Source organism: Pyricularia oryzae, chromosome 6, assembly GCF_000002495.2.
Source record: "Pyricularia oryzae 70-15 chromosome 6, whole genome shotgun sequence".
Lineage (NCBI taxonomy): Eukaryota > Fungi > Ascomycota > Sordariomycetes > Magnaporthales > Pyriculariaceae > Pyricularia > Pyricularia oryzae.
The window spans coordinates 14,970-35,618 of NC_017853.1; the positions used below are offsets into that span (position 1 = coordinate 14,970).

The following is a 20,649-nucleotide window of genomic DNA, read 5'->3' on the forward strand; positions in this document are numbered from 1 at the left end:
CTCAGGCTTGTCACTTCAACCTTTGGCCTCGGCAGGTCGTAAAGTTCCCGTTGCATCTCCTGTAAATTCGGATCGGCGTAAGTTTCCCGGGCCGTGGGGATCTCCCAGGTCTGTCCCGACCTGGCCAGCAGTTTTGCTCTCCGGGGTATCGACGGAGGGCGTTCTGTCATTTTTTCCAAGGCTTGGATTCGTCGTTGTATCATTCGTTGTCGGGAGGCCGATTGATCTTTCTTTTCCAGGGCCGCATCTCGACGATCCGCGTCCGACTGGTGTATGGGGCTCACAGACCTCGGATCTGGTGATTGGGTCATGTCGATATCTCGATAACATACCGCCAATGAGGGTAGGCTTTCCGGGAATTGGAGCCGTCGGTGACGACAGTCAGTAAGTATTCCGTGCTCCGCCAGGAAGAGTCGTCCCACGATCATCTCTTGTGGCATATCCAATACCAGCATCGGCGTTTCGCGGAACCTCCGGCCCTGTATCACAAAAGTGGCCAATGCAGCAGTATCGATCTGTTGCGAGGCTTTTCCGTCATAGCCTCCAACCTTTTGGGGGTGGAAGCCGACAATCTTAGGGGCTTTCAACGTTGTGTACAGTCGCCGAGCAAGTTGTTTGCTGATAAAAACGTACCCATTTGCTCCGGTGTCAATCAAGGCACGAGTGTTATAATTGAGTCCATTTAGGGAAATGCTGGCCGCTATAAGCATGGGGTCGCCGCCTAGATATCTACGTAAGAAATCGTAGGGTATCGGCTCTTCCAGCAGCCTTTGCTTTGCAGCGATTTTTTCTCTCAATTCGCACATCTCGGTGGTTGGCCACACCTTCCCTGGGAGGGAGTCCAATTTCCCCAGGGCAATCAGTTTTCCGACATGACGACGTCTTCTCCAAACATATCGGTACCCTTTCCATGGTAGCTTGCAATAATTTGGTTAACTCGGTCCTCGGAAATGGTGGGGCGACCGGTGTCACCGTTGGGGCAGTTCCTGCTAATGTGGCCCGGTTCACGGCATTGGAAACATTTGCCTGTCCGGATAAGTCCACGCATCTCCTCCACACTCAGTTTGCCCTTCTGTCCCTCGTCAACAGCGCCTCCGGTGGTCCGGGCTGGTCCTCCAGCACGTGGAATAACAGACCCTCCTGTGGTCTTCTTGATCGAGGTGGTCTTGGTCTTATTCTTATCTTCGGTCCGCGAGGCGTAGGCTTTGGTGAGGTCATAGGAGATGCCATCGGCCGTACGGACGTAGGCGTCAAACGAGACGTTGGTATCCTGGTGGTATATAACCATTGCGACTCGCAAGTTGGTAGGCAGGCGGCGGTGCAATTCCCGCTTCCAGCTTCGCTTCGGAAGGCCGCTCTGACCTGCCAGTTTGACGAATTTGTTCTTGAAAATCATAAACTTGTCCTTCGTCGACATAATCAGCTTGTCCAATTCGTCCCGCGCTGTATCCTCGAGTTTGGTATCCTTGTATTCCTCGCGCAAATGGCCCATTATACCGTCGTACGTGGTGATCTGATCGGGATGGGTATCGTTGAGGTAAGGGAGCAAGGTGTCGGCGGCGTCACCTCCGAGACGGGACTCGACGTAGGCGCGCTTAGTAGTAGTAGTAGTAGTAGTAGTATTAGTTAACGCCGGGCTCGGCCCGGCTTGTTAGCCGGCCGTTAGCAACCTCCCGAGGGGTATCTCGGCGCGCGTTCTATCTTCTTTATTTACACAGGGGGAAAACAAGGAGGGCAGAGGCGGATCGTGCCTGACCGGGTTCGGGCCCGGTCCTGCTTAGGGGGATAGTTCACTGACGCGACCCCGTGCCTAAGGTGCACGGAGGGTTCGTCTGACGGCTTGTGCCGTGGAGTATGGGTGAAAAGGCAATAAGTCTATTCCTCGTCTGAGTTCGAGTCGCTTACGATCGGTGTCCCTAGGCGTAAAGTGCGTTCGTGACGCGCGGGGCGCTGGCGGGCCGCTCTGGGGCGGGCGCTGAAGTAGTTGGTGGCTATCGAAAACGCCTCAAAGCTTTTCGGTTGCCCGAAGCTTGTCTGGAAGAATTTGCGGCGTTGGGCGCGGTTTGGCGGCCCGACCGGCCGGTCGTTATCAGGCCACGGCCAGTTTCTCCACACCGCCCGCGAATGGCGGCAGTGCACCGGGTGTTCAGGGGAGGTCCGCTTCCAGCACCAGGCACACGAGGTGTTTGCATCCTGGTGGTTGAAACGGTCATGGTAGGCTTTGAAATCGCCATGGCCGGTCCTCGTGGCCAAATAATGGCCCAGTAGGGGTCTTGGCAAACGCAGTTCCTCGGGCTCTTTTCTCGGTGTGTATTGGAGTTTCCATTCCCTATATGCGGGGGACCGTTTACAGAGTTCTTTACGCCACCAGTCCTTCTCTATATTCGAAAGAATGGCTCTGAGGACCGTGCCGGCACCGCTATACGTGGTTTGCTGAGCCCTCGGGTCTGGGTCCGGCGGTCCGGCGGAGCCGGCCTTGGCCAGCTCGTCAGCCCGGTCGTTTCCCGGGATTCCCTGGTGCCCAGGGCACCAACGGACCCGAACCTCGGTACTTTATTTTCGGAGTAGATCGACAAGGTTATGGAACTCCAGAAAGGCCCATTGGGACGAACGCGGCGCGTCGCCTCTAAGACCCCAAATAACCGAGGTGCTGTCCACACAAATCCAGATCCGGGCGCCTGGCTGGGCCTTGGCTGCCGCCTGTAGCCCTTTTAGGGCGCCAATCGCCTCGGCGTCGAAAACGTGGCTTTCCGGCGTAATAGATGCGGAGCCTGCGGCAAATTCCAGGCCCGCCCTAAAAGCGGCCCATCCGTACCCTATTTGGACGCAGTTGTTTTCGTGTTTTTCCGAACCATCCGTATATACCACGATATCGTCAGGTGATACCATGTCCAGCCATTCGATAAAGCGGCGGGCCGCTTCCTCTTTCGGGACTCCTCCGGTGGGGTCAGTGCGAGAATCCGGGGCATTGCGAGGTGCGCGCAACTCTAGTCTCCGGATCCGCGGGAGAAGTTGTGCAGCCGTTTGCAGGGTCGTGGCCGAATGGCCCGAGTTGCGGGCACGAGGTGTTTCACGCAGGCGGCTGACAAGGGGGTGCCCCTTGTCCGCGAGCCTTAGTCGGGCGCCGTATTTCAGGCGGGTGTAGGCCAGCGCGACGCGGGCCGAGGGTAGTCCTGCGTCCCTGAGAACAGTGGACGAGGGGGTGGTTTTATACGCCGGGAGGATTGCCCGTGCCGCTAAAACCAGCGGTTTGTTCAATGCTTTGAGGAGTCCTCTTTGCTTGTGCGCTGGGTTGTACCATGCCTCGGCTGCGTAGGTGGCCGAGGAACCCACGCATGCCACCGCTGCCTTGCGAAGTGCAGCCGCAGGCGGTCCGTATCTTACTGCCCCAAAGCTCTTGAGGTGGGCAGCGACCGCCATTGCTTTGGCAGCCCTTTCGGCCACGTGGCGGCGCCCGTCTAGCCGTCGGCTAAACCAAAAACCAAGCCAACGCATGCCCGGGTAGCGCTCGGCCCCGGAGGCGCTTTGTCCGCGTCGACCGCCCGGTAGTTGGACCGGGGTAACCGTTCTACCATTAATCCGGATTTCCGGGTTGCCCTTGCATTTCCTACAGTAAACTATAGTCACAGGGTTGGACCAGACCCTCTAACGGACAGGCCAGCTAGAGCCCTCCTAGTCGCTGGATACCCAGCCTGCCACGTAAATACAAGGTTTGCACCTTAAGCCTACCGCATCCACAAAAAGGCCTCTTGGTAGACCGACGCGCGCATCCGTCCTCTCCGGCTAAAATAGCGTCTCTTCCGCCTAACATGCCGACGACATCATCTGCCCCGGTGTACGTCCCTAGTGCGAGTAGAAAGCTTCGAAAAGCCGGCGACACCCCGTACATGTCCATCCACAGCTTAGTCCCCCGTTGGTTCCTGGGCTAGCCCAGCGCCACAATGTGGACATGAATGCAATCGAGTTCTTCCCGTCCTCCAGACCCGGCGCAGATTCCCAGTGCGAGTGAGAAGCATGGGGCGCCTCAGTCACACTATTCCACCACGGCCCACCGTCCACGGGGTGTACCAAGGGTGCGAACCAAGGCCGTGCCCACGTTTCTTGCTTCCCGTTACCCAAAGCCGTCTCCAGCAATGGGCCGACCACGTCTTGCTGTCGGGACCCTTTGGAGACTGCCGCGCCGGCACAGTGCTTCCGGTCCACGTACAACTAACCAACCCCCGTAACGGCACTACCTCCTCGCTGCAGGCAATCCCAGAAGGTGTGAGGGGGTGAGAGGGTGCCCTGTCGATTCGAAGAACCGTCGGGTGGTTCTCAGCCTAATTTCCCTTTCTTTTAAACCGTATTGTCTAGCCTTCCGGGGAAGGACGCCTGCCTTTCCGGCTGGCAAAGTTTTTTGTGCCACGCTGGCTCGCATCGCGAGATTGGGCCTTGTCTTGTGCGCCTCTATGCGGGTGGCGCGCCGAGCCGCCGATCGGACTCTTCCTTCACCGCGATCAGTGGAAAACTCGTCAAAGGGGAGATCTGTCGATTATACATGGGTGTTGCGAGGAAAGGCGTTCCGTGTAGTGACGGTGCTTAGGGCGACAGGTTGAAGAGTTTTTCGTGTGTGCGCGCCTGTTAGGGCTACAGGCGGAAGTCCCGCGCAAACGTTAACAGCATGGTCCGTGCGCCCATACTGAAAATTTTGTGTACGGGAGAGAGTTGCGTAGGCGCGCTTATCTGCATCGGTGGGATAATGCGCTCCGTCGAGCAACAACTTGTTCTCAATCCGGCGGTGCCAAACCTCGAAAGTAACCTCGTCTTTGTCGGGGTTATTTGAGAATGTCGGAGGATCCTTTACGCGGGATTTGTGGTGCGAACCACCGGAACCGGTACCAATACTAATCGCGGTAGTTTCTCGTCGGGAACGGGCTTCGCGGAGCAGGCGCGAAATGGTGGCCTCGTTTTCTTGCTTGGTGTTGTTTAGTAAATCGATTTGGTCCTGCATATGGGCAATGCGATCTTCCAATTCGTCTACTATCATCTGGTGTTCTTCCTCGGAAAGAGGAGCCTCGTTGGTTTTGCGTGTCGGCCCATCAATATCTATTGATGGTAAAACTCGCTGGTCCCAATCATCTAACCGAACGGGTTCGTCGGTGTCTTCTCGGGAATCGGTGGTCTCGTCCTCCCCCCTAACCGTCACAGTATTTCCCACGCGCTCCCGGGTCGACGGGCGACGCTGGGCCCGTGTTCGTACCGTAGGCTGCTGACGCTGGCGCTCTGCGCGGGGGGGACCTGTCTCGGGGCGACCGTGGTCAGATTCGACCTCTTGCCTTCCCAACTGGGCGGTCGGCTGCCGTTCGGCGTCGTTCTTGGCCATTTCGGTATCGTGCCTTATAGGCGTTCGTGTTTCTTTTTCGGTATCGTGCCTTATAGGCGTTCGTGTTTTTTCTTCGGTATCGTGAATATTATTATACCGTTCCCGGTAGCTGATTGGTTGAGCTTTAGATAATGTCACGAAAGCGATCCCAGAGAGACAAGGCTGCAATATAGGGGCGATTCTATTCGAAGATCTAAAGCTAAGTGTAAAGGAAGAAGAAAGGCACGCAGTGCCAATCGCGTACACGCGCCTAAGCGAACAAATAACAAACTCACCCTGGCGCCTTGTCACGTGAGGTGGAGCTAGTCACGGTTGGCAGTCGCCCAGGCACGCCACTCCGTAACACCCATTAATGCAATTTTTGGAAACTACCCAATTTTGGACACCAAATACCCCCAATATACAGTGTTAATTATATGCATTATTTTGCATGTAATAAGCCCACTTTTATTTGTATATAGCCAATTTTATTTAGTGCCGAAGTGGAGTGGGGAATGGTGGAATTCCGTTACTTTGTTAATGCAGGAATGCAATTTAAAGGTCAGCGAGTGGGGTTAGCTACCCTGTACCGGGTTTAATACCCACCCTGCACCTGCGAGTCAGCTACCCTGTACCGGGTTGAAAATTTCACCAAGTTAACGTTTAAATGCAAACCCAGAGATGGTTTGTATGCAAATGAGGGTGTTTTTTCAAAAACCCATACAAATTAGTTTTTCGGAAATTCATTCGCGGCACCGGAACCTTTTCTGGCGTGCGGACCCCCACTTCGATGTCGGAGAGTATGTAAAGGGAAATAAAGCAAAATCTCCCCCAACCAATTATTTATCAGTACCAAAATTATAGTGCATTTCTACCTATTATTCAGCGCTTTTAGCACTGGTTATTTACCACGCCGCACCTAGGGTTTACCCCTATATCCCCTGTTAGCACCATTGTTATTAACAAAAAGTTTGGACCTTTTAAAATTAATAAAAAAATTAGCGATATTAATTATTGTTAATAATAATGGTGCTAACAGGGGATATAGGGGTAAACCCTAGGTGCGGCGTGGTAAATAACCAGTGCTAAAAGCGCTGAATAATAGGTAGAAATGCACTATAATTTTGGTACTGATAAATAATTGGTTGGGGGAGATTTTGCTTTATTTCCCTTACATACTCTCCGACATCGAAGTGGGGGTCCGCACGCCAGAAAAGGTTCCGGTGCCGCGAATGAATTTCCGAAAAACTAATTTGTATGGGTTTTTGAAAAAACACCCTCATTTGCATACAAACCATCTCTGGGTTTGCATTTAAACGTTGACTTGGTGAAATTTTCAACCCGGTACAGGGTAGCTGACTCGCAGGTGCAGGGTGGGTATTAAACCCGGTACAGGGTAGCTAACCCCACTCGCTGACCTTTAAATTGCATTCCTGCATTAACAAAGTAACGGAATTCCACCATTCCCCACTCCACTTCGGCACTAAATAAAATTGGCTATATACAAATAAAAGTGGGCTTATTACATGCAAAATAATGCATATAATTAACACCCCCTCTCTTTTGCTACTTAATCCAAAAATAAAGTCGGAAAAGAAAAGTACGTAAAATAAAACCCCCAAAACAAAAAAACAAAAGAAATTCCCCCTTGTGTCCCAACCCAACTCGAACCCCCGGTGCGAACCCCCTGGATGAATAAGCCCTTTGTACCAAACCCCCGATTGACTGAACCCCCGAATTGAAAAAGACCCCCAGAATTGTAACAACCCCCGGATTCGAACCCACGACCTACAGATTATAACCAACGGAACTTACTACTAAGCCAGGTAGCTAATCTGGCTGTTCGTTGTTGTGGATCCCAGAAAAGTTTAATATATAGGGTAGATTAAAAATCGCTAGGTCGCCCAAAACGCGAGCTAATTAAATTCGGATTCGACTTCGGGTATAAGGTCGGTATAAGTTGCTTAATAATCAACCTGAGCAGGGTAGGTTTGGGTAGATCGGTTGGTGTCGGGCTAACAAAAATCCAATAATTGCAAACAAAGGAGAAAAATGGTGGTAGTTAGCTAACGAACTAACTAGGTGCCCTACAATTCAATAGGTAAAAACTAAGTTTACAGGGGTTTTAACCCTATAAGCTCTAAAAAAACCTTGTGAATTGGAAGCGTTAGGGGCTTTGTAAGGCCGTCAGCGGGCATTTGTTTGGATTCCAGGTATTTTAGGGTCACTAATCCTTCTGTAACTAACTCCCTTACGTAGTGAAATTTTAATAACGTATGTTTAGTACGTTGGTGGTGCGTAGGGTTGTGTGCGTTAGCTATAGAGCCTGTATTATCTCCAAATATTGCAATAGGGCCTTTTACAGGTAGTCCAATCTCTGTAAATAGGCTTTTAAGCCACTGTGCTTCACGCAGGGCTTCCGCTAAGGCGTCGGTTTCGGCTTCTGGGGTGCTTAAAGCTATAGTACTAGCCTTTTTGCACTTCCACGTTATAGGGCCCCCAGATAGGGTATACAAATATCCGTAAGTGGATTTTGAATCTTCCCTAGCCCCGGCAAAATCGCTGTCACTAAAACCAAGTAATTTTAGGCCTTTAAAACCCCCAATCAAAGAGTTAGGTGGTAAATTAGCTTTAATTACCCTATTTCCGTAGCAGATTGCTAGGGATTTAGTACCTGCTAAGTAGCGAAGTAGGTTTTTAGCTGCCGTTAAGTGGATTGTAGTGGCTTTCGTTAAAAAACGAGATAACCATTGAACCGCAAAACCGATGTCCGGGCGCGTTAATAGCATTAAATACATTAGGGTGCCGATAATACGCTGTAACAATTTGATTTCTAGCGCATTTACGGGTTTGCCCCCACTATATTTTAGCACACCCGGCTGTAAGGGAACAGAAATAGGTTTGCAATCAGCTAATCCGAACGTTGCTAATGCTTCCTCTATATACTGACTTTGATGGAGCCAAAGCAGGCGGTTAGGCCTGTCCCTTATAATCTGAACGCCTAAAAAATAGGCTGCAGGGCCCCTGTCTTCCAATGCGTATATTTTGTTAAAACGGGCTTTTAAATCCTGAATATATTGCAATTTAGGACCTATTAGCAGGCAATCGTCAACAAAAGTAACAATGAAATGCTTGGATTTAGCATTATAAAAGACAGCTGGATCAGAGATCAGCGGCTTAAAACCTTCTGTAAAAAGTAGGCTTTTTAGCTTTGTTTGCCATTCTCTTGGGCCCTGTTTCAGACCGTATAGCGCCTTTTCCAACAGTATAACTTGCATTTCCTTTGGATTATAGCCCATTTGCACTAAAATTTTAGCGGTAGTAGGGCTGCAAGATCTAGCCCAATCGCTAAAACCCTCTGGAATTTGCAAATAAATATCTACGTCGGTAAGGTCACTATTTAAAAACGCACCGATAAAATCGATTTGTTCTATTTCCCAATTTTGTGCATTAGCTATAGCCAATAATATACGCCAGGTGGGCGGTATACTAGTGCTAGCAAAAGTCTCGATATAATCTAGGCCTTCGACCTGTAAAAACCCCCTAACAACAAGCCTGGCTTTATACTTTATAGGCTTATTATTTTCATCCTTTTTTAATTTAAACACCGGCCGGGTAGAGATTAGTCTACGGCCTGTATGCATTTTAATTTTAGGGATAAAACGGAAGGTTTTTGCAGTAACGATCTGGTCGAATTCAGACGCTAAAGCTGCTAACCATTTAGCACTTTCAGGGCTTTTTAGGGCCTGTTGGTAGCTATTTGGTTCGCCGTCTTTAGTGGGCTTTTTCTTTGTTTTCTTTTGGGTTTGATAACAAAGATAATGCACGTAATCGATATCCATAGGATCTGGGTTTTCGAACTGCGAATTTAACTCCATATTCTGTATTTTAGGTGCCGAAAACACCGGAACTTCCGTTATTTTAGGTGCTGAATTAGGCACCGCTACCGTTATAAGCTCTGGGGGGCGAACAGTAGACTGTACAGGCCAGGGAGGAACTGTAATTGCGGGAGGTAGGGGATTATTATCCACTGGATCCAAAGTTTTGGCGCTGTAGATTTCGTCTTCAGGTTCAGAATTAGAATCCCCCTCTAAATCTGGATTTTCCCCCTCTGAAATCTGTAGCGTTTCCCCTGGAATAGCCAAATTTTCAGCGGGTATACCCTCTAAAATTTTTACGGTAGAGGTTTTATATACGGCCCGTCTGGCGGGGGCGTAAACCAACGCTGTAGAATTGGATAAATGGGCTAAAAGCCTTACTGTTTCCGTTCGGGGAGCCAATTTGTTGGATTTTTGGCGTTTTTCCAGCGGTATAATAGCCTGGCATACGGTACCAATAACCCGATAATGGCCTAAATTAGGCCTGTGTGGTAATCCAGGTTGAAATTCGGAATAAAATTCCTCGTAGGGTGTTAACTCCCTGTTAGTTACCGCTGTACGGTTAACTAAATCAACCACGGCTGACAGTAAATAACACCATAAATATAGTGGTAGACCTGCCGCTAAAATGGTAGACCTTAGCCTATCCAAAATAACCCTAACGGACCGTTCCGTTAGCCCGTTTTGGCCATGGTTGTAGGGGTTGGAGGTGCTAAAATTAACACCTTTACTTGCAAACCAATCTTGAAGCTCTGTATTTACCTCGTGCCCCCCATCAAAATGAAATTTAGTGGGGTAGCGCCCGTACGTAGCTTTTAAAACCTTAAAAAAGCCTTTAATAGCCACTAAAACCGTAGGTCCGGCTTTATTCCGTAGTGAGATCGACCACCGAAAACGTGATTTTCGATCCACTAATAACAAAAATACGGGTTTTTTATTGTGAGGGTTAGGTTTAAGGGTTACTGTATCACCCTCTATGGAATCGAGGATATTAGGGGGTGTAGGGAGTGCCCCTTTATTTGTACGCCTAACAGAGGTGGCTTTAATGCAAGTAATGCAGGTAATAGCCCTAATTTTGTCGAAATTAGGTAGACCGTCTGCGTTTTTAGCGGTCTTTTTAAGCAATAACAACCCTATATGCCCTAAGCGCCTGTGCCATAACAGGGCTTTTTGGGCCTGGATTTCGTCACAATCGCCTGTAATTCCGTCTCCTTCAGCTGTTACCCAACCATCGGTAGTTCGATTTAGGCTTAAAGGGAGGTAATTTACAGGGGCCTGCACTAATTCCGGTACTAAAGGAGGTTCTAACAACGGATTTCTTGTGTGGGAAACCCCCTCTTTTTCGGTATTAGCCCCTTTTGAATTAGGCTGCTTAAAAGGGTCATCTAGCGGCTTACCGGGCCTACGGGGCCCAATCTCACGTGGATTTTCAGGGGTTTTTGCACTAAATTTCTGCATTACAGGTAAATCTACGGTTATATCCTTATTTTGTTTGGGATTTAACACTTCCGTTACCGTATTTTCTCCCGGTTCCGAATCGGTGTAGATTTTATAGTCGTCTTGGTCTTCAGGGACTATATTATTTAGTTTTACCTCCAACGGGGCTGCGTAGCCCTTTGTAACCCCCTGTAAGGCTAGGCTAGAGGCGGTGCTATATTCACCAATTACACAGGCGTAATTCGAAACCGTAGATGTAGTATTTCGAATAAGGATATCGCACCCTTTTACCTCCAAACAGAACGAATTTTTGGCGGTATTTAGGCGTCCCCACGCCTTGCGATCCCGATCGTACAGGGTATTTTTTAATAATACGCCCCCTGTATTGTAGTGTATTAGCCCACTAACGATATTTATTCCAAACGAGGGGATATATAGCACGTTATTTAACGTAACCTCTCTAAATTCGTCAATTTTGGAGCCATACCGGACCTGTATTTTAACAGTTCCAGTGCCAATAGGCCTAACAGGGCCACCTCCGGTACCGATTTCGACTGTTGAGCCGGGGGTATAATCGGTAAAAAATTGCTTATTTGCAAAGATATGGTGCGTGCTACCTGTATCGTACAGGACCGGGTAGCCTAGCCGTCGGGGCTTAGGGTCCCTATTTACGCCGCTTCCAGGCTTCGTCTTAGCCTTAGAATTAGTTGCTAATACCTGTGGTTTTAGCGTTTTACCGGTATAATCAGGTTCCGAATCCGATTCCGAACATAATTCTATAACCCCGCTAATAGCGGAATTAACCTCCTGTTGCAGTGCCCGGTACGGTAAATTACCGCCCGAATCGCCTGCCTGTTCCAGGGCGTTATACGCTGCGCAAACGCTAACGTCACCTGGAATCGAGCCCGTAAATAACTCGAAATCCATTGAAATCATGGAAGTTCCAGCGTTCGATTCGCTGGAATTGGAGGATTTATTATCTTTTGCAATAGCCGAATCCGAATTAGGGGTTGATTTGCCCTTTTTTCGTGATTTGGAGGTGCCGTCCTGCCCATTATTTTCCTTTTTAGCGTCCTTTTTAGCGCCTTTTTTCCCTGATTTTCGACCTTCAGCCCTGTAATTAGTGGCTTTGGCAGTTGTAGAGCCTGAAATCGAATTTTCGGATATAAGGTCCGCCATAAGGTATTGCAAATTTAATCGATCCGAATTTTGGCCTATAGCCTGCAGGGCCCGTTGGGTACTGCGTTGGCGTTCGGTCCAGGTAGGGAACGTCCCCTCCAGGGCCCGTAGGTATTGATTTCGTACATCGATAGGGCTAATTTGCACGTTGGCATTCGCTAATCTAGCTACCAGGGAATTAAAACGGCTGTTAAATTCTGGTATTGACCCTCTAAATTTCGAAAAATTTAGGGCGTGAAATTCCCGATATAGCGAGTCTCTGCTAATTTCGGGTGCAACGGAATAGCTATCTCCCAGGGTCTTATAGGCCGTTACAGGGCTGGAATGCCATGCAATGGATTCTAAAGGTTCCTTGGTTAGGCTGTCTTTAATAAGCAATAATAGGACTGATTGCTCATGTTCCGGTAGGCTATAGCCAATTTCAGGGTTGGAAATAAATTCCGCAGCTTTTATAGCCCTGAATTGTACTATAAGTGCCTGTTTCCACAGGTCGTAGTTGCTAGCCCCTACTAATTTGCAATTTTCGGGGAAGGAAAATACCCGTTTTGATAGTTCTTTACCTATCCCGTCACCTAGAATTAGGTTACCGGGTGGATTAGGTGGTGCGGTAGCGGTATTAGCGCTAAAAATCTGTGGGTTGGCCTCCAGATTACCACTATTGGGGGTATTAATACCCGCAATACCACTAAAACTAGTGGGTTCACCATTTTTCAGCGTCAACAGAGATGTTAACTGTTGAATTGTGTGCTGAAGTTGATCCAATTGCGTAGTTAACGCTTTTAATTGCAGGTCTTGCGCCTGTAATTTAGCGGTTAGAACTTCATTCGGGCTGGATTCAGGGCCCCTATCCGGTGGAATTGGGCCTGGGAGGCCCGACATAGGGCTGTCTTCCATTGTAGGGTGGCCTGAATTATAGTTAAAAACTAACCTAGTCGCCTAAGGGTAAATACCCCAATCTAGGATTTTCTATAGCCGTTTGCCTTCTAACGGTTACAGGCCTATACTTGCCAAATATAGGGCTTATTGCTATTTTCAATGATCGAATCCACTGAAAATACAGGGTTGGAATCCCTAAATCCACAATTAATGGGTGCCCTGGTATTATTTGTACCGATCCAGGTGCACTAGCGATCGAAAGTTCAATTCGCTAGGTGGGTGCAGGGTAACCTGCAGGGTAATTTGCAGCGTTCGGTTAGTGGATCACTGGGCTATTAGCGGGCGAATACAGGGGTTTTGGCCCTGACTCGTTAGCGCAAACCCTAATTAACGCACTAAAAATTTGAACCAATCGCAATAGCGATGCACAACCCATAAAAACCACACCAAAAATTTTGGGATTTGCAATCGAGCGAGCGCTGCAGTGCCTGAAAATTGGGCCTGAGTCAAACGCTAATATAGCGACCCCTCACTGTAATTACAGGGGGGATAGGTGCTAACGTAGCACCTATAACCAACAATTTGCACAAAAACAGCAATATCTTCGTCAATATACGTGCTGCGGATATGCGACAATAACCAAATTAAAGCCTGAAAACAGGGCTTTCCAATAATGCAAAGTGCGCTTTAGTGCACTAGCTAGAACCTTTCCGGGCTCATAACCTGTTAATAATAATGGTGCTAACAGGGGATATAGGGGTAAACCCTAGGTGCGGCGTGGTAAATAACCAGTGCTAAAAGCGCTGAATAATAGGTAGAAATGCACTATAATTTTGGTACTGATAAATAATTGGTTGGGGGAGATTTTGCTTTATTTCCCTTACATACTCTCCGACATCGAAGTGGGGGTCCGCACGCCAGAAAAGGTTCCGGTGCCGCGAATGAATTTCCGAAAAACTAATTTGTATGGGTTTTTGAAAAAACACCCTCATTTGCATACAAACCATCTCTGGGTTTGCATTTAAACGTTAACTTGGTGAAATTTTCAACCCGGTACAGGGTAGCTGACTCGCAGGTGCAGGGTGGGTATTAAACCCGGTACAGGGTAGCTAACCCCACTCGCTGACCTTTAAATTGCATTCCTGCATTAACAAAGTAACGGAATTCCACCATTCCCCACTCCACTTCGGCACTAAATAAAATTGGCTATATACAAATAAAAGTGGGCTTATTACATGCAAAATAATGCATATAATTAACAATTATAAATTATTATTACCAAATATTATAAAAATTTACCCCATATTTCACGTATTATTACTGGAACCGGTATTATACGGCACCAATATATAAAAAACGATCGAAATCGACGCAAAACAAATTTACGACGTTAAACGGATATTCGACCACAGGCGCAACCACGGCAAAATAAAATACCTTATTAAATGGGAAAATTACGGATATAAAAACAATATTTGGGAACCCTTTAATTACCTCCAGGATTACCAGGAACCGCTCCGCTAATATTATTAAAAATTGGATTTGCGAACAAATTAACCAAAAAAAAACGACTTAAGAAAATATTACCTACTATTTTTAGAAATTAAAGGCCGACCAGGATTCGAAACCATACCATTAAACGAATTTACAAAAAAATAATTAATATATAATATAAAACAAAAATACCAAAAAAACGACGTATTAACGATATATTGCGCAAAAATATTTATTTTATCCAATAACGAAAAATTTAAAAAACCTATCGGGAAAATTAAATTCCAAACAAAATTGGAATCCGGAAAAAGCGATTTTAAGGATATTTTAAATAAAATTTCGGCTAATTGTCGACGTTTTTCCTATTCCGCCTTTTTATATTCCACCCGATCCAATTCCTTTAAATTAATAATTCCGCGAAATATAATTCGCATTATTTTTTCAAACCACAATTTTTTTTATTTTCGCAAACAAAATAATTTCGCCTATTGCATATAAATTTGCTTTTTAAACGTTTCGATTTCCGCATCCAATTTCGAATATTAACGACCAATATAACGGATTTAAACAGCGGACAAACCTAATATATTATACCTAAAACGATTGGAACAAATATATTTTATATAACGAGCAAAATTTTAAAAAAATACCTGATAAAACGTTGCGCCTTTGGTACGGCAGGGATTGCAGGAAGGCATTTTAACGGTATCCGTCGATAATAAGGAAAAAAAAGGGCGTGACGACGTTTTGTCGACGAACGACCAGATTTTGGTTTGGTTATATAATTAAATATGGCGCAAAAAAATTAGTTAGGAAGGAAGGAAAACCAGAATAGGAATTAAAAAAATACGGACTATTTAAAAACCAAAGGGATTTGGCCAAAGGAAAGGAAATTTGATATTACGACCAAATAATTGGGCCGGTACCAGGGAGGCCAGGTGGGGTTATACCCCTTTTAACGATACCCGCCCAAAAAAATTACCGACCGGTAAAAAAAGGATTATATAAAAAGGAATTACGTAATTTTACGTAATTGCCAAAAAAATAATTTTAATAATTATTAAAGGATTATAACAGATTAAGGGAAATAATTTTTGCGATTTGTAACAAATTAGGAGAAATTATATTCGGAATATAATTTATATAAGGTACGTTTATTACCATATAAATAAATTCGATTTTAGGATTGTTTAGCAGCAATTAAATTCCAATTAACCTTAATATTTATTTGAAAACGATTATAATTTCACCCCCAGTTATTGAGAACCCCAGTTACCCAACCAGACGCTCAGTTGTTTTAACCCATTGTATTTTACCCTAAAAACAGGTTACCCCGATACCTTGATCGTAACAGTCAATACGTGGCTAATCATGACGACCCGGCTTGGAAATTTTTACAAGCCGCACTTTGAAAAGACGACTCAAGGCCGATACGGCATTATACCAGCTGTGCGACCCATGGTTGTCTGAGCACCATGGGACAGTTAACAATGTATCTGGCATTTCACCTCATTTTGTACTCAATGGCTACGCTTGACTGCTTGATCAATATTCCTGTGATCTTGAAATCTTAAAAAGCTACTCAGAACCATAGTCTAATGAAGATGAGTCCTGATTGGGTGCGGTCAATTGAATTCACAACATGCTCAGGCGTGCTCTCATGGGCGTCGGGATTCCCACCCAGTTTTGTAGGCACTGTTACATTTGTGGCATGTAGCCGCCATGCAGTTTCGTGATTTGGCCATTCTGAAATTTCGGGCAAAGGCTTGCTTTGGAGGTTGCTGCTCAAGTTGACAGCTTCATTCACTTGTGTGTTTCAAAGCCTTACTCAGGATTCAATAACCTGGAGCATATGGCCAGCAGCTGCCACAACTACACGGGTGCTTACTGCCTCATACAATCACTGCCTCTCTCCCTACTGCAAGATTGATTTGCTATTCACATAACTTCAAACCTTGAAATCCATCAATACCTCTACTCCTCCAGTCGAAAGGCTTACCCTGTGATTTCATTGCGTAGGTTTATGTGAGTTCACATTTAGGCAGCTATTTCTATCGTCAACGATGTATCTAGAAGGTTTTTCCATAAACAGGTTGAAAAACAAAAGGACGTTATTTATGGAGTAACATGATATAGGCGAGGCCTTTGTTTGTGTGCCCGGTATGCCAAGGAAACGGGACCCGCATTTACCTGCTGCGCCTGACGGATATACAAAAACTCGGAGATCCCCGAATGTGCCATGAGTCGGGCCTAGCTCTGCTATCCAAAGGCTCACCTGACTTTGGGCAGAAATCTAAACTCAAAAAGTTTCTGCCGCTGTTCAGCAGCATTTCCCTGGTTGTCTGTTGTTTTTCTTTAGTAGTACTTACTTTTAGCACAACTACTATGGTATCGTGCGAAAAAAATCCCTCCCCTGTTACCGTACGTCTATGCGTGGGCCTTCACCAACTTCACTGTTCGCGGGGGATTTCAAGTACCTGAATTTATTATTTCTCAAAAATTATTATCAAAGCCGGAAATACCTATGAGGCCCACACAATTGCGCAACTGTACCATGGGAGGGATTTTTACCCCTACCACCATAGTATTCAGCTGGACAATACCGCAGACTGTCTATGAATAGAGCCGGAACTTGAACAGACGTGAACGTGCCGGAATACCGGTTGAAATTCTATAATAGATGTTATGTTTTTTTTTTTACGAGTTGGGTATTTTCCGTATATAAAATGGACTTCTATTCCACCACTACTAGAACAAGTCAAAAAGTAAATAGGTTTTGCTACCAACAGAAGCATTTTCCCCAGTTGTTATACAATATACAAACACATCATTCACATCATGCGCTTGAGCAACACTTTTACCGCCGCCATTTTTACTCTGGCTTTTTACATTGGCAATGCTACTGCGCGACCTTCTGGGCCGCCCAGCCCTGTTGCCGGGCATTCCAACACCGCTGCTAGGCCGCCCAGCCCCGTCGCCGGGTCATCGGGTGCCGCTGCTGGACCGACAAGCCCCAAAAGCGGCGAGCAGAAACAACAAGTCCCCGTGTGCCTCGTACAACTACTAGAAGGCGACCTGTTTTGGAAGTTCTACACGGCGCGGCCTGGCGAGCTATACGCATTCGCAATTGAAAATTTAAGCGGTAGTTTCATAACGGCAAAGGACTGCACTATCAAGGATGTGTATGGGAAGAAGATCCGTCGACGTTTTACGCTTAAAAGTTTTGCAGCTTCCATGGACCTCATGACGGGAGAGTTGACTGTTCACGGACCCGCTCCGGTAGCGAAAGGGTACTCGGGCGAAATACAGGAAGCGTACATGTCGCTGTCCACTGGAAGAAAGTCGCACTGAGCGATGGATATACTTGCGGATAAAAAAAAAAAGATCCGGACCCGAATCAAGGTATAAAAGGTCATTTCTGGCCCTTAACACGCGACAAGGGAGCCGTGATCTAGGCGTCGGACGGATGCATGGTGCACAAAGTGCGCAAAGCCGTCTGTATAGGACGGGCTTTTGCATCACTTCGTTGTACGACCTTCATTATAATATAGAACACTTGAGTAGTTTCCTTGTTCTCATAATTTTAAAGTCCTTTTGAGCGTTACAAACAGGAGCAAAACTTATAACAAGTTGTTATATGGTGTGAAGGTTTCCCAGTGTATGTGTCGAGCTAAGAGGGAAAAATAAGTATTAATTTCAATTGCTTGAGATTAATCTTTTGTTGGTTGAAAGTGGTTCAAGGGTGGCCAAAAGGCCTTACAACTATTAAATATCCAAAAGGGGTTGTTTTTAACGATAAAGGAAGACAGGATGGAGGGTAAAGGAAAGCAGTCTTGAAGCCCTTTTTCTCTCTCCATTTATAGTAATACAAGTTACGTGATGCCGCTATTACAACTACCCGGAAATACGCACAACCGACACAAATTTTGACGAAAAGTTCAAAAACGACGGTTGCAGGAAAGTATGATCTTGCGAATTTATAATAAGGAATGAATTACACAGCGCAACCTTAAAAGCTTTTAAACCCCTTAATTGGTTTTATTTCAATTAACGTTGCGTACCCCCTGTTCGGCACCCCCCCTGTTCGGCACCCTGAAAATCTAACAACGAAATGCCTACTTTTATAAACTGATTTAAATATAAAATTATCAACGGACAAAAATACAATCGTTTTCACGCTTCTCCGGTTCATTAACCTCTTCTTCATCAGCTAAAGGTTCCAAATTTTCTATATCCTTTTCCTGCAATCCAATAATGTTCTGTTTGTTAACCAAAAGCTCGTTTGGATCCGGAACCACCCTCCTCCTTTTAACCGGCCGTATTGCCTCCAGTTGTGCTTCCAATAAGCTGATTTTTTGCTGGGCGCTAGCCAAAAGGGTATCTTTGGCTTCGAAGCTTTTTTGGACTTTTGCAAATAAAAGACGTGAAGTAGCGTTGGTTTTGTTGGATTGGGAAAGTTTTTGCAGTTGAAGTCGGATATCTCGGGTCGTTTTAGGGGTTTTCCAAATAAGTAAAGACGGGTCGTTAATTTTTTGGGCTGGGCTTTCCGGTGTTTTATCCCTTTGCAAACCGTTGTTTTTATCTTTTATAACGTTGGCGTTGCTATTTTCTAACAAAAAAGGGCTTAAAAGTGGTTTAACCAAGTTTACCGGCCATAACCCCGTTGTACGCCAACCAGATTGAATGGTTTTTGCTATAAATGCTTTTAATCTGGCTTTTCGATAACAAAGTAGGAAATTTCGTTTTCCAATAACTGTTGAACAGCAAAATTGGCTAACAAATCCAAGTTGACGTCGATAAGCTTCTTTTAACGGCCCAAAAACCGATAGATCCAATGGTTGAAGAACGTGTGACGAATGAGGGGGTAAATATAGGAGTTGAATATTATTTTGCAAGCAAAGAAGCATAAATTCGTCCGTTATATGTGATCCATGGCCATCCAAAACTAATAACCGCTTTTCAGGGGTTAAAGGTTGGGTATACGGAATAAACACCTTTTTTAACCATTCGATAGCCGTTTGGTTATTTGTCCACCCGTTTTCGGTTGCATGAAATTGCCAATTATCGAAAGGGCTTAAATCCGTGGGAAGCCATTGTTGTTGTACGTTTTTTCCCTTAAATATAACGAGGGGAGGGAGGGCAACGCCCGTAGCCGATATACATTCGATTATAGTCGTCCAACCACGCGTTCCGGGCTCTTTTCGTTGCAACGGCCGGATCCCGTTAAGCCCTAATACTAGGCCATTAGATCCTTTGCCTTCCATTATACCGGTTTCGTCCATATTCCAACGGTTTTCCGGTTTAATAGCGTTAATAACCGGGTTCGTAATATAAAGCCACCAAGATTTAATTACCTCCGTAGTAGCGCCATTAACCCGGGCGTTATCTATTCGACGGGGCCTTTGGGTTTTAAGGATTGGATAACGAGCCAAAAAACGAGTTATCCAACGTTTTCCAAGGCCTTTTGTCTCTCCGGCGGCTTGAAGAATTCGTTCGGCAAAAAAGCGTAATTCTTGATGCGTTGGCGGAAGCCCTAAAGCTGTTTGGGTAAGTACCCAATCAGCCAAATGCTTTTCCTGTTCCGTGGAAAACCTTTGAAAAGGGCTTTGTGCTTTTTTATAAGGTTGAGAACCTTTAAGTCGACTTTGAAGTGTAGACCTAGGTATTCCCCATTTTCGGGAGGTTTTTGCAATTGGATTGCCATTATTGACGTCGTTAATTGCAGATATAAGCTGTTTTTCAGTATATTGCTTCATTGGAAAATGGAGAATTAAAATCAGAAAAAAGTAAATCCAAAAGTGACAGATTCATCGAGATATTTATAATAGAAGTTGGAGGATAAAAATAAAAGTGTTGTTATTTTTGGGTGCCGAACAGGGGGGGTGCCGAACAGGGGGTACGCAACGTTAGCCAATGTTAAAAGCTTTAGTCTGCGGTAGGAACGCCAGCTTTGAAAGCAAGTACTTATGTTAATAACCGCTTTCTTATATTTGTACAGTGTATCAATTATTACCCAGTGAAAAGTTCTGGCAAAAGGCAATAAGAATTTCCAGTTTATATACCGGTTACGTTGTGGATTCTGGTTTCGGGTCCGCCGGCGCTTTGCTGTTTGCATAAAGCGCCGGTGATTCCCGATGCTATTAACTGGAGACCCCTATTAGGCTATCATATTTCGAAAAAGATCATCTTTGCGAGCTAGTAATATTACTTTGTAAAATGATGGGACTTAGTTTGTAGTTTCGGGTAACCATTGACCTAAACCGGGGACCTCCGCCGGATAGTCTCAGAGGCGCTTTTCCACAAAGATTATATTAAGGTTTAAAATAGACATGTTCAAACTTTATAAAAGGCTATCTGGGGTAACGAGCTACTTTAACCTTTCTCCCCCTTTCGACACGCATAACCTCCGGTTTAACATTTACTTTCTCTGATCAGTCCATTTTA

The 20,649-nt window shown here is 45.9% G+C and overlaps 7 protein-coding genes across 7 annotated transcripts; 3 read left to right on the forward strand and 4 right to left on the reverse strand.

Annotated features, from left to right (window-relative positions):
• Nucleotides 1–1,609, reverse strand: MGG_17557 (uncharacterized protein). The gene has a single exon (XM_003719098.1). The coding sequence runs from the start codon at nucleotides 1,490–1,492 to the stop codon at nucleotides 860–862; it is 633 nt and encodes a 210-aa protein (XP_003719146.1). The 5' UTR covers nucleotides 1,493–1,609; the 3' UTR covers nucleotides 1–859.
• Nucleotides 1,610–3,488: 1,879 nt separating this feature from the next.
• Nucleotides 3,489–5,707, reverse strand: MGG_17558 (uncharacterized protein). Its single transcript, XM_003719099.1, has 2 exons — nucleotides 5,412–5,707; nucleotides 3,489–5,375 (listed from the first exon to the last, which is right to left on the reverse strand). Exon 2 carries the CDS (start codon nucleotides 5,360–5,362, stop codon nucleotides 4,532–4,534), a length of 831 nt encoding a protein of 276 aa, XP_003719147.1. The 5' UTR covers nucleotides 5,363–5,375; nucleotides 5,412–5,707; the 3' UTR covers nucleotides 3,489–4,531.
• Nucleotides 5,708–5,800: 93 nt separating this feature from the next.
• Nucleotides 5,801–6,264, forward strand: MGG_17559 (uncharacterized protein; the record flags this gene model as incomplete). The annotated part of the gene is made up of 3 exons (XM_003719100.1): nucleotides 5,801–5,915; nucleotides 6,073–6,141; nucleotides 6,206–6,264. Coding segments are annotated over 3 exons (243 nt in total), but the record flags the coding sequence as incomplete, so codon positions are not given.
• Nucleotides 6,265–6,398: 134 nt separating this feature from the next.
• MGG_17560 (uncharacterized protein) lies at nucleotides 6,399–6,861 on the reverse strand (the record flags this gene model as incomplete). Its single annotated transcript, XM_003719101.1, has 3 exons — nucleotides 6,399–6,457; nucleotides 6,521–6,589; nucleotides 6,747–6,861. Coding segments are annotated over 3 exons (243 nt in total), but the record flags the coding sequence as incomplete, so codon positions are not given.
• A 6,616-nt stretch (nucleotides 6,862–13,477) lies between these two features.
• Nucleotides 13,478–13,940, reverse strand: MGG_17561 (uncharacterized protein; the record flags this gene model as incomplete). The annotated part of the gene is made up of 3 exons (XM_003719102.1): nucleotides 13,478–13,536; nucleotides 13,600–13,668; nucleotides 13,826–13,940. Coding segments are annotated over 3 exons (243 nt in total), but the record flags the coding sequence as incomplete, so codon positions are not given.
• A 1,907-nt stretch (nucleotides 13,941–15,847) lies between these two features.
• MGG_17562 (uncharacterized protein) lies at nucleotides 15,848–16,448 on the forward strand (the record flags this gene model as incomplete). The annotated part of the gene is made up of 2 exons (XM_003719103.1): nucleotides 15,848–15,893; nucleotides 16,342–16,448. 2 exons carry the CDS (start codon nucleotides 15,848–15,850, stop codon nucleotides 16,446–16,448), a joined length of 153 nt encoding a protein of 50 aa, XP_003719151.1.
• Nucleotides 16,449–17,043: 595 nt separating this feature from the next.
• Nucleotides 17,044–17,556, forward strand: MGG_17563 (uncharacterized protein; the record flags this gene model as incomplete). Its single annotated transcript, XM_003719104.1, has 1 exon — nucleotides 17,044–17,556. One exon carries the CDS (start codon nucleotides 17,044–17,046, stop codon nucleotides 17,554–17,556), a length of 513 nt encoding a protein of 170 aa, XP_003719152.1.
• Between the last annotated feature and the right edge of the window lie 3,093 nt (nucleotides 17,557–20,649).